The sequence below is a fragment of the Populus nigra genome, chromosome 5 (assembly GCF_951802175.1).
Source record: "Populus nigra chromosome 5, ddPopNigr1.1, whole genome shotgun sequence".
NCBI classification, from domain to species: Eukaryota; Viridiplantae; Streptophyta; class Magnoliopsida; order Malpighiales; family Salicaceae; genus Populus; species Populus nigra.
In genome coordinates, this window is record NC_084856.1 from 6624408 (window position 1) to 6637636 (window position 13229).

Sequence of the window (13229 nt, forward strand, 5' to 3'; positions counted from 1 at the left end):
TGGTAGAGGTACTATTTGATAGGCATTCATAAGGTGTTTATAAATATTAAAGAGAGAAACTGGGAGTGGAGATTGTTCATAGTGTTTTCTTTAATGACTTTGACTTTGTGTATTTTTAAAAGCATGATGATGAGGTTAAAATAAGGATGGTGAAGGTGTTTGGTTTTTATAGTAGAATTTATCATTTTACATGGTTGAAAGAGGTCCATTACTGGTTAAAATTTTAGGTGCTTGATGGTGAGAAAAATTTGGACGATGTGACCAAGTTCTTAGGTCATTTCGTCGAATGCTATTAACTCGTAGATTTGTTCCTGCGGCATCCTCTTCAACAATTCCTTATCGTGCCCCCATATCATCTTTCTTTCTCTTAGAGCTCGTTCAACTCTTTCAGACACAACCACAATATCTGAGAATTGCTTTAAAGTATTGCAGATCATACATTCAAAATATAAAGCCTTGAAAGTGTTTATAAAGATGGAGATTATTTTATTTTTAGACAGAAAAGGATTGACTTGAACAACAATTCATTGCCATCTTTGAGCATATTCTTTGACAATTCCATCTACTCTTTTCTTTGTATTTTGCAAGGTATCATGGGCCAATTCTAGATTTAGTTGGTACTGTTTTTTAAAAGCTTTAGCCAAATGACTCCATTTCTTAATTTTAATTCTGATCAAAACCCATGTACCGATTAAAAGCAAGATCATCCAAGCTTTCATGAAAGTTATGCATCAATAATTTTTCTTCATGGATTACCTTAACAATTATGATATGATGAAGCCTCAAATAAGTTATAGGACATTGAGATCCAGTAAACTTGTTGAATTGTGACACCTTAAAGCCTTTAAGAATAACAACTTCGAGTACCAAACGCATCTTAATATCCTTAAAAGGACCATATCAATTTATCTTTTTAATGGCTTTCAGTCACTCTTCAATTGAATGATAGTGATTTACATTTACTTTTTCAATATTCATCTAAAAAAGACAATTTGATCTTGGAAGGGATTTAAAGTTGCTACATATTGTTTTTTAACAATATTGCCTGATCTAGTTTGGTAGATTCAATAAGAGCTAAAAGTTTATTTTTAGCAAGTCGACACATTTTGAGTGAAAGAATAAGATACTTCTCATATGATCCCAGTTTATGAAAGATCATGAGAAGACATCCCCATAGTGAGTTATATCGTAGGAACTGGAAGTCTTGTGTTGAGGTTTATGGATTGTAAAGTCGGTTCAAGTAAACCAGCTAATTGATTCATTTCACCTCTTAGAGAGTTGGTTTATTTGGTATGCTCTCTCTCTCTCTCTCTCTCTCTCTCTCTCTCTCTCTCTCTCTCTCTCTCTCTCTCTCTCTCTCTCTCTCTCTCTCTCTCTCTCATAACTTGTCTAATGTAGGCTTTCAAAGAAAATTAAACTTTCAAAATGTGAATTGTACTTATTTTTGTTTTCAGTGTGAAAACTAGAAAAAAACTTATGCTAAGATAAATATTCACATAAAAGAAAAATGATTGATTGTATATGATAATATAAGGAGACATCATAGGAAAGGTTCTAGCCATTATGTGTGAGTAGATTAGCTAACCTATTGATCTAAAAAAGGGTCCCTCATCGCTCAGGTAAACAAACCTTAAAATTCTTACTCGAGACCTCCAAGGCGTAAAGAGTACTACGAAAATTCCAAGAAGTACCAATCATAATCTTGTAAACTTTTGACAAGAGTCTTGACTTTAACGAGTGCTAGCCCGAGACGAAATCACATCGGGACACTACCAATTCATTATGCTAACCTAAGATAATTTGTATGCCAAATAAGGTGTCGTGTCATGGTGTATGGGCACAATCGTGTCCAATCTATAAAAATAAAAATGATGGATGAGATGCATGTAAACGAGATATGTAAAACATAAACAATGACAAACATATTGATTAATTTAATCAAATACTCATGGTATGAACATTAAAAGAAAGTATCATAACATAAGGAAAAAAAAACATATTATCTTACAATCAAATAGACAAAAGCTTAGCCCTAAAGTCCCTAATGGAGTCATCATTTTGTCATATAGGACATCTCTATAAACTGATTATGTAAAGAGGGGTTAAAAAAAAAGAGAAGTTGCCACCTAATTTTAAGGTAACTAGAAATTTTAACTAGTCTTTCAAATATTTTTAGGTAAAAGGTTGATTGTGCTAAAGAGAAGTTAAAAACCACCCTAAATTATCCTACTTAAAGTAAGTTGTTTCGTGTTTTTTTAATGATAAAAATGACTATTGTACTTACATTCTAAGAGTTTGTATAAATTAACCTATATGTATGTGTTTTTAAAGGTAAAATTAGGCTTAATCCTTACTTTTTAGAAGATTAAAAAAAAGAATTGGTAAATGATAAATTAGGCTTTAGCCTGTTTCCTTTGGTTATACAATTTGTATTTTTATTTTTTATGAAATCTAATTTCATGAGGACAAAACTTTTTTAAGGATTTTATTATACTCGGGTCAATCAAAGAGTCAATTCTTTGATGAAAACAAAACCTTGTATTTTTATTTTTTATAAAATCTGATTTCACAAAGACAAAACTCTTTTAAGGATTTTACTATACTCGGGTTAATTTTTTGATGAAAACAAAACCTTGTATTTTTATTTTTTATGAAATCTGATTTCATAAAGACAACTCTTTTAAGGATTTTACTATACTCGGGTCAATTTTTTGATAAAAAACAAAACCTTATATTTTCCTTTTGAAAACCACAAAGTATTAACTTCCTGGGAATAAAGTCTTTTTAAGGATCATGTCACTCTAAGGTTGACTATTTGATTAAAATAAAAGTGAAACTTTTATGTGCATATTTTTTTTAGAAAACATGGTTATGTTTATTACTCTTTTTATATATATATATATATATAAAAACCTCAACTTCTCGAGGACAGAACCTTTTTAAGGAATATCATCCACGAGTTGGTTTTTTTATTAAAAAGATATTTTTTAGCAAAAATAAAATCACACTTTTAGATGAAAAAAACTAATTCCTCGTAACAGAATTCTTTTAAGGATTATATTGTCCTTATGTCCATGATGACCAATTGGCATACGTAATGAAATCCATGTAATTGTCATCAAGACACAAGTCTCAATATAATCCAATAAATTCCATACATGAGCAAAAATTGTCCAGGTATTACAATAATTCAACACAATCCAATTAATACAAGCATGAATAATCTAATATAAAAATCATAACATATTGCAAATCAATCAAAACAACATAAATAATGATATACAACTAAACATGGATTCACAAATAAAAAAGCCAACATATACATTCAAATTATTTAAATAAATTAAGTAAATCACACATTGGGGTTCAAAATTGACCTTCGTGAGTTTTGGAGTCAGTTGGAACTAGACTGAAATAGCTGGAGCGAAGAGATGCAGTGTCGGCATGTGGGTTATACACGCGAAGGGACCAGTGGGATTCCAGGGCATCGTTTTGCGTATTGACATCATGGGGAAACTTGTGGACTTATGGATTAGTTGCACCTCTTTTCCTTCTTGTTATCTACTTCGGCAGTGTAAACTACCACCACTTGCACAAAAGAGATCAGGGTGGAGAAAGATGGTTGTTGTTTTGATAAAGACTAGTTCGACTAGGGACATTAGGGTTATCGTTGTCATGGTTAGTGCTCAACAAAGAAGGAGAATGAAACGTCGAACCTTATGGTGTTGGCTAGGAGTTGCTAGTCTAGCATTTGGTTATAAGACAAATTGATTCTCTCTATATCTTGTTTAGTTATGGTAGACAAGACATAATAAAATATAAAAAAGTCTATTTTACTCTTAATATATATTGTTATCAAACTTATATATTTAAAAAAATATCAAATATTTTTTTAATTTAATTTATATCAAGTGTTGAAATTAATAATATTATAATAATCATAATTATAAAAACTGGACTACCTTAATAGGTTGATCTAGGGCCTAAATTGGTCTGAGTTTAAAAAAAATAGAGGAATGATTGACTCAACTTGATCCGGTCAAAAACCTAGGTCAACTTGTGATAAAAGACGAGTAAAAAACTCCTTGACTTTTTTGAAGAAAAAAATTAAAAATTTTAGGTTGGCCAAGTTGATCCTCCCGATCCATGACATGAACTTTGTCTCGAGTCAACTTTCTAGTCGGGCTTTAAAACTATGATAATAATCATTTGTATCCATAAATTGACTCAGGTCAATCCGTGTTGACTCTCCTAACTTGTAACCTGAGTCTTGCCCTAGTTGACCCCCGAGTCGGGTTTTAAAATTACTATAATAACAACTTTTATTCTTTTATTGACCCCTGAATCAAGTTTTAAAACTATAATAATAATCATTTTCGTTCTTATGTTAACCCGGGTCAATGATCAACTACACTCTTAACTCGAGCCTTGTCCTGGATTAACTTCTAAATTAGATTTTAAAATTATGATAATAATCATTTTTATTCTTAAATTGACGTAGTTCAATGTTACTTGTGGCTCAGGTCTCTCGATCAATAACTAAATATATTTATTTTTATTTTTTTATTTTTTTATCTAACTATATTTCTTTCTTCACTGTTTATATCTTTCCTATCCAGAAGAATAACTAATTACTATCTAGAAAAAATTTTACGGCTACCAGGTAGCGTTTACATGGACTCATAACTATTTGGCTAAATTACAGTTGCCAGGCTTTCTTCTCTTCTTTGCTCGGTGGTTTCTTTGTAAGGGTTTTTTTTTTTTTTTTGTTAATGCCTGTATTTATATCGTGTGCTTCTCTGTGTGGAAAAAGATAAAAATAATGAATCTTTATATTATTTCAATCTGATTTTCCAATTTTACTTAATTTTTCTATTTTCTTTTCTTTTCCCTCTTTTGCATAATTTTGCTTTATAATTTTTTCCCTAATCACCTAGTTCATCCCCTTTATTTTTTATATCCTTTTTATCACACAAAATAAAATAAATTAAAACAAAAATTAGTTCAACTTTATTAAAAATGAATTATGACATAATATGTGAGACCGAGGACACATTCGGCGACTCTGACTTGAGGACTTCAGTCCAAACAAAACAGTGCCTTCTCTTAGAATCCACCTGCATGTGGAAAATAAATTAGCGACATTTTGTAACGATTCTTTTTTTTTCCTCACCAAATCCTTTTGCACACTACAATTCACAATGCGAGCATATTCCAGAAATATACATGGTTCGAAAATCCAAATAAAGCTGCACTGTATATATATATATATATATATCCTAGCTTTTCTGTCTCAACATCGACTAAATTACCCATGGCAACTCCGTGGACATGTCGATAAGGCAAATCTCCTATTTAGAGTGAGAAAGAGAAGAAAATGCGGAGAAAGCATGTCGATAATTGATACTTAATGTATCAATGTTTTAGTTTGTCGGTGATCTTCCATTCATGGCATCTTGAGCATTTCCATGGGAAGCTGCCCCTGAGAACATTTCCATCATTGACCTGAAAGCTCCTCTTAGTTCATCCGGCATAGTTTCTGTCATATTCACACCTAGGTGGGGTTCATCCGGCGTAGTTTCTGTCATATTCACACCTATGTTCCCACCTATTATTATTTCAGGTTCATTAGATCCATTAGCGCTCCCATCTTGTCCTTGCCTGTCCTGAGATTGCGCTCCCATGTGAGCAGTCATGTTCCGTAACATGCTTGAAAAGTCAACAGAAATGCCGTTAATGTCAAATTGCATTGGCATACTATGGCTCCTAGACCCTCCTGTGGATTGATTGCTAGATTCATAATTATCACGATTGGATGAACTAGAATTCTGCACAGAGAAGGATTAGAACATATGAATCCTGGTGATGAGTAAAGCAAACAAAATGAAGAATAAAGTGATGATTATTAGTGTATTCAAGACAAATTTTCAACTTCCAATGAGTGGCACAAGGATATTTGGAACGTAATACAACAATCAAACTGAAGGTGAAAAGGAGGAAGAACACGCTTTTCCTGTATAAAAATTGCATCCATAAACATAGGTTGTATTTGCTAATGATAGTGAAAAACACTGGAAGCTTGAAGACAAACGAGTTCAATAATGAAAAGACAACTTCCAAATATATGCATTCCCAGGATACACTGAAGGTACATGCAGTAAATGGAGAAAAGCAAACAATAAAGATTTCTATAAAATGTTCAAGCTTCATATCGCCTACTTGAATCCTTGAAAACAAAATAATTTATGAATAGTAGCAATACTATTGCAGCAACAGCTGATTTCTTTTGATAACAAGAAGCCAGAACCATTACAGTAGTATTATAATATCAAGTTGAATAACTAAAAGATTGTTTATCATCACATACCAAATTTTTATAAAAAAAACAAAAATCTATACAACACTGGTCCAGCAATTCAATTCTCAAATGGTGGAGAAAAATAGAAAAGTAAAATACCTGGCCTTGTTCTGTTCGTTGCTGCTGTTCTATCAATTTCTGCTCAGCTACCTGCGTTCATAAGGACAATAAGCAATAACCATAAAAGAACATGAGGACAAGAGAACTAAAGAAGGCACAAACCCGAATATTTTCTTTGACCGTTTCATTACTGGGGTCCAGTTGCAAGGCTGAAGAGGGAAAAAAAATCAAAATTTGAAGTTAGATTATTTACCATAATAACGAGTCTTTAAATTCCACATGCCAAAGCTCAACATTGTTGCTTCCTCGATGTAATCATTAAATTAATCATGATATTGCCAACCATGTTCTAATGGTTTAAAGCACATCCCAATGACACTAATAATGACTTAAACAATCTATTTCATAAATTCTGATATTAACCACACACACAAAAAATATATGCTGTGTGTTAGTATATTCTCTTTGCTTTGACTTTCATAGAAGGCAAAAACATTTATTAGCGAGGAGAAATGAACACCACAAAAAAATAACTAATAGATTAAAATTCTTAGCGGAAAAACTATTACCAGCACTATGGATTGGAAATTTGACTGCTGGATGGCCTCCAGCAAATTAGGTTCATCTCTCAAATGCAATTAGCATGGCGCAAGTAAAACAGATGCTGATAATTTTATATAACTACATCATATGAACTTGGACAAGGGGCAGTGGTTGCGACAAGGAAACTCAGTAGACAATTATTAACCGGTTTTTAGTGCTAAGACAATCATTAAACACCCAAATTCACATGCAAACAACTCGTGTAATAAGTGTGCTGAAATGGAAATGTGGAGACGAGGAATAATACACAGTGAAAATAGAGCATTTATCTGTCAGCCAGAGAGTATTTAGAATTGTTACTGACACCAGATTTCTCCACAGAGCATCAGTGCCATCTAACAGCACCAGCTATAATACAGAATCAGGTTAAATATCCCTTTGGAAATTGAGAACTAGGCTGCGTGTACACCCACACTACCATCCAGCAGCATTTTATGCTTGATTATTAGGGTTTTTGGGAGGTCTACTAACATCAATGGATTGCCAACTTTTCTCTTCTGATGCAAATTGATGATGGACTTGCATTTGCGAAAATATTGAAAGCTAGCTAGAATGCTACACAAACTCATCTAACTACAATCCAATATTCATATTTCTGAAACAAAACAATTGTACACCTAAACATAAGACACAACACATCCTTATCAAATTATCAAGCAAGAATGCCTATTCGAGAACATGAAATTATTAGGGCAACACCAAGATGGTAAAAAACTAAACATGTATAAGGATACGAAAAACATAAACATAGAATTCAAGCATAGCTAAAGGATTTTACTAGTAGATTGTGTGACAATTAGCATCTCTTAATATCCAAGAATTAGTATCACACCCACCTTTCTTAAATCCTTTATCAATAGCATCCCTGTATTTCCCTTGTGCATAATAGGCTAATCCAAGGCGACTGTAAGCTTTACTGTAACCTGGGTCAATTTCGACAGATTTAAGACAATCTCTGATTGCTTCGGTATATTTGTGGATCTGAGTGTAGGCAGCTGCCCTGATGTGCATGAATTATGTTAATCAATTGAAACCTTGAATGTTTGTGAAGCTACATATACAGCTATAAAGGGCCCCAGTCATAGCCCTAAACAAATTGGCACAACGCACACTCTCCTAATCCTCAAACATAGGTGCAAGCAGAAGACAAATTTCCATGTGAGAGATTCATATATTGTGAGTATGCATAATACAAAGGATCAGTAGTGCACCTGTTGCAGTAGTAAACAGCATTGTTTTCACAAAGTGAAATGGCGCAAGAATACAACTCTATTGCATCAGAGTAAAGTTTACACTGCACAGCCCTGTTACCTAAAAAGCAAACAAAGATTACATAAAACAATCAGCCTAAAAGCAACAACAAACTAATATATGCAACAGCTTGAACACAGTACTGATGTGAACAAGACAGCTGAGTGAATCAAGGAAGTGATGAAATATGGCAACTGATAGATTGTGAAATATAGAAGCAAATATGATTTTTAAGGCTGTATATTCGGTACCAAAACCGCAAAGTTTGTCTTAGATTGATTTGCACCAAAGTTATTACCAAAAGTATGATTAAAAGAAAAAAAGAAAAAGGAGGCATTACTAGATATTTCCCAGAATCAGTACAAAACAAAGTAATCTGCATGCGATTTATAAATTAGAAGAAACCCACATCATAAAGGGACAGAACTCGTGTACCTTGTGACTTTAATGCCTCAGCTAGACTGTTGCGGCCATAGGCATGGCATTCATTTTTTTCCATTTCCTGATATGACACAGTGCTTCTCATCAGTCAAACTTTGAAGTGGAATACCATATAGTATCGTATTAGCACATACAAAAACAAAAATCAAAGCACGATAAATAAATCTACATTGAAAAGCCGTTTGGAATTAGAGTATAAAACTTACATTTAAAGCATCATGAAACAACCGTGTCGCTCTATCAAGTTGAGCAGGATCATCATTCCCATCAGGAGTTGTTCTAAAGAAGTGCATTTTCTCAAGCGCAGCAAAGAATTGCCCAAAAAGCTCATCTCTAGAAAACCCTGTCATGCCAACAACAACATTTAAAATCAATCAAAACGCCTTCCAGTCAAACCCTAGAAGAGCAGAAGCAATAAACAGGAGTATAACACACACACCATCATTATTAGTATTATTATTAGAAGAAGTAGGAGCATCCACAGGAGCCGTGCCGCTGCTAGGATCCGATTTATTCTTTTGCAGCCCATTTGCTTCCAGTGAGCGAAATAAATCAATCAACAAACCAGGTTCTAAGCGATCATCATCAATAGTTGGTGAATCAAGCTTGAAAGCATCACTCACACATTCTTTAGCAACTTCCAGACCTTCTAGGTCAACACCGGGAGCAGCTTCCACTGAAAAAACATGGAATTAAATAGCCACAATTCGATTACAAGGCATCGAGAGAGAGTGAAATTAGCATAGGCAGTGAAAAACAGCATAATATGAATTATGAAATGCAATCTATGGTAAAGAAGATTCTAGAGGGAGGGGTAACCGGAGTTGAGGAAATCGATGAAAGCACGAGCGATACGACGGGAGAGAGCAGAATCAGTTTTTAGTTGAGCCATTGAAGGAGATAAAGTGCTCAGTGGTGTGGGCTTGATAAGAAGAAGCGAAAATGAAGATTTAAGCGGTTTTTATTTTTCACGGAAGGGACGAGAGAGAGCGAGAGAGGGTTGGTGAGTTATGAGGGAAGGTATAGAGGAGACTTGCTGGAAGGGGTTTTGAAGACAGGGTGTTTGGCTGCAATGGTAATCGTATCCTAGGCCATAGGATGTGGAACATGTTAGTTGTTACCTACAACTCAGCCTTAACCTACACCAAGTTTTTCTTTGTTTATTTTCTTTGGAAAGGTTGCTTTTGTTCATGAGATGTCAGCAATGGTGGAAAACAACAAGATGAAGGTTCATGAGGACCATGGTAGGAAAGTTGATGAACAAATTCAACACCTCTGAAAGACTACAAATGAGCATGGAAAAAGCTTAATCAATTCAAAGAAGCCAAAATAATTATTTTTTTTAAGGCTAACTCTGGACGTCAATAGGTTAGTTGTTCTTTGGGAGTATGATAATAATTATTTTTTAAAATATTTTTTATTTGAAAAAATATTAAAATAATATTTTTTTTTATTTTTTAAAATTTATTTTTGACATTAGAACATTGAAACGGTCCAAAAACACTAAAAAATTAATTTTAAAAAAAAATTAAATTAAAAAAAAACAGGTTAAAACTTATTCTCAAACGATGCCTAAAAGAGTTAACACCACAATAAAAGGTATTATTCGAAGGGTGAATCCGAGAAGAGATGGACTTATGGATCAAGGAGTGGATTGTTCTTGCAACCAAGAAGCAGCACGAGTGAGGCATCATATAGCAATGCCAAAGATTGATCTTTCAAATTTCAAATGAGAGAATCCTAGAAGCTGGATACGTAAATACAAGAAATTATTCAAGTTAAACTATGTATCAGTGCAATAGTGGGTTAAGCTAGCATCATTGTACTTGGATGATAGGGTAGAAATTTTATACAAGGGATTCTTGTACGAATGAGAAGATTTAGCCAAAAGGAATTCATAAAATATTTGGCAATAAAAAAGATATGGTGGAAGAATTCAATAAGTTAGCACAAGACAAAGTGTGGATGAGTATGTGGAAAGACTTGAAGAACTCGGACCTTTAATAAATGCTTCTTCTCTACGATAATCATTTTACATTTTAAGTTTTATAAGTGGGTTAAAGGATGATATCAGATCAATGTTAAACATCTTCAAGCCTACAATATTGTTACAAGTATTTGAACAAGTTAAATAACAAGATGAGTCCATTAATACAGTGGCCAAGAGAAGCATATTCTTATAAGAGAGTAATCTAGTTTACAACTTTGGAATGACAATATGTAACTCTTATACTAAGCTTTTTATTCATCAAAGAATAGTCAATACTAAACAATCAAAAACAGTGTATGAACAAAAAGGAAGATTAGGTTTGTGTTTTAAGTATGGAGAAAAATCTATGACTGGACACCATTATAGTGTCAAAATTTGACACGTGATGGAAGGTTTGGATGAAGAGAAAAAGAAGTTCTTATAAATAAGAGGAGGTGATAATAATGGAATGATAATTGAAGGTGAGAAAGTAAATGAATATGGCATGTCTCTAAATATCTTAGTTGAGAGTTATGCTAATAACACCATAAGAATTTTGGGATGTAGTATGGGAAGGAGTTTTATAACCTTGATTGATAGTGAAAGTACTCATTATTTTATTGATGAGTTAGTGGTGAATAAGATTAAAGCAATGATTAGGAAAACTATTATCTTGGCAGTAACTATGGTAAATAAAAGTATAATGAGGTGTAATATCCATAATCCATTATTTACCTGGTTCATATAAGGGTATAAAATCAAAGAAAACTTGAGAGTTTTGAAGCTAGTGAAATGTGACAAAGTGCTTAGTGTAGATTGATTGAAATTTTATTTGCCTATATTGTTTAATTTTGTTAAAATGAAGTTGTCTTTTAAAACAAGAGGAAAAATGATTGAACTCAAGGGTATTGTGAAAAAATATATATTACGAATGACATCAACTGCTAAAATCTATAAGAATTTGAAAGAAACTTTATATAGTTTTATGGGGAAGTTATTTTCAATAAAAGCTATGAGTATGAAGGATAAAAAGGAACTTAAACCAAAATTCAAAGAGCTCTTGGATGAATTCTGGTCTATTTTAAAAAAACTAAAGGACTTATTATCAGTAAGAAGCTTAGATCATAGGATATCATTACTTCCAAGAGTGGAGCCTGTGAATACGAGACTATATAAAAGTTTTTTCATGCATAAAAAAAATAAAATTGAAAGGCTAGTTAAAGAGATATTATAGTGTGGAATCATACAACACAATTGCAGCCCTTTTGTTTCTCTAGTATTATTGGTTAAAAAGAAAAACAACACATGGAGATTTTATGTTGACTATAGACATTTAAACAATATAATTGTTAAGAACAAGTTTTAATTCCACTTATTGATGACTTAATGGATGAGCTATATAGTTCACAATTCTTTTCTAAGTTCGATCTAAGATCATGTTATCATTAAGTAAGGATATTTGAGGAGGATGTAGAGAAAACAACATTTAAAACTAATTAAGGACATTACAAATTCAAGGTGATGCCTTTTAGATTAAAAAATGTTGATGCCACATTTCAAGCTTTGATGAATAATATGTTGAAGCTTTTCTTGAAAAAAAAATTATGTTAGTATTATTTGATGATATACTAATATATAGTTTTACATTATAACTACATGTTAGTCATCTTATAATGGTTTTTAAGACTTTGAAGATCAATTAATTATATGCAAAATGGTCCAAATATATATAATATGAACAACAAGTGGAGTATTTGGGCATATCATATCCAATATAGAAATGTCCTTGGATCTTAAAAAGATAGATGCATTAAAAAAATGGCAAATTCCTCTAACAACGAAAAAACTAAAGTGATTCTTGGGTTTAATAGGATATTACAAGAAGTTTACTTAAAAACTTGTCATAATCAGTAAGCTATTAACATAATTATTGAAGAAAAATGGTTGTAATTGGACAACTGTAGTTCAAGAAGCTTTTGATAAATATAAAATAACTTTATGCATAACTCTTATACTAGCATTACCAAATTTTAATAAGTTATTTGTTCTAGAAACAAATGCATGTGCAAATGGTTTGGGGGAGGTATTATGTAAAAGGGTAGACTATTAGCTTTCTTTAGTGAAGCTTTAAATGTCAAACACTTTGGGTTATCCATATATGAAAAGGAGTACATGGTCATATTGATGGTAGTTGATAAATGAAGACAATACCTAAAGCATGATCATTTTATAATTAAAACTAATCATAAGAGTTTAGAGCACTTATTATAGTAGAAAATCCATACTATAGTTTAAGGGAAGGGATTGACTAAACTAATGAGGCTTAAATATCAGATTTTATATAAAAAAGGAAAATAGAATATGATAGTTAATGCCTTGTCAATACAAATAAAAAAAGAGTTGAGAGCAATTACAGTAGTAGTTCCAACTTAACATGAGAAAATCAATTATAGTTATAAAGAAGATTCATTCATTCGTAATATTATCACTGAAAAGATGATTAATTCATATAACTAACCAAATTATTCATATATATAGGGAGTTATA

The 13229-nt window shown here is 32.3% G+C and overlaps 1 protein-coding gene across 1 annotated transcript; it reads right to left on the minus strand.

Moving 5' to 3' along the window:
- Window positions 1-4987: 4987 nt before the first annotated feature.
- On the minus strand, window positions 4988-9861 carry LOC133695164 (uncharacterized). Its single transcript, XM_062117015.1, has 9 exons — window positions 9533-9861; window positions 9153-9389; window positions 8920-9056; window positions 8708-8774; window positions 8233-8332; window positions 7858-8021; window positions 6581-6627; window positions 6458-6508; window positions 4988-5828 (listed from the first exon to the last, which is right to left on the minus strand). Exons 1-9 carry the CDS (start codon window positions 9603-9605, stop codon window positions 5424-5426), a joined length of 1281 nt encoding a protein of 426 aa, XP_061972999.1. The 5' UTR covers window positions 9606-9861; the 3' UTR covers window positions 4988-5423.
- Between the last annotated feature and the right edge of the window lie 3368 nt (window positions 9862-13229).

Coding starts and splice junctions, on each gene's coding strand:
- LOC133695164 (XM_062117015.1), bottom strand. CDS start 9,605: ATGGCTCAACTAAAAACTGATTCTGCTCTCTCCCGTCGTATCGCTCGT. Junction 9,057..9,152: donor TAATAATACTAATAATGATG/GTGTGTGTGTTA, acceptor TTGGCATGACAG/GGTTTTCTAGAGATGAGCTT. Junction 5,829..6,457: donor AACGAACAGAACAAGGCCAG/GTATTTTACTTT, acceptor TTCTCTGTGCAG/AATTCTAGTTCATCCAATCG.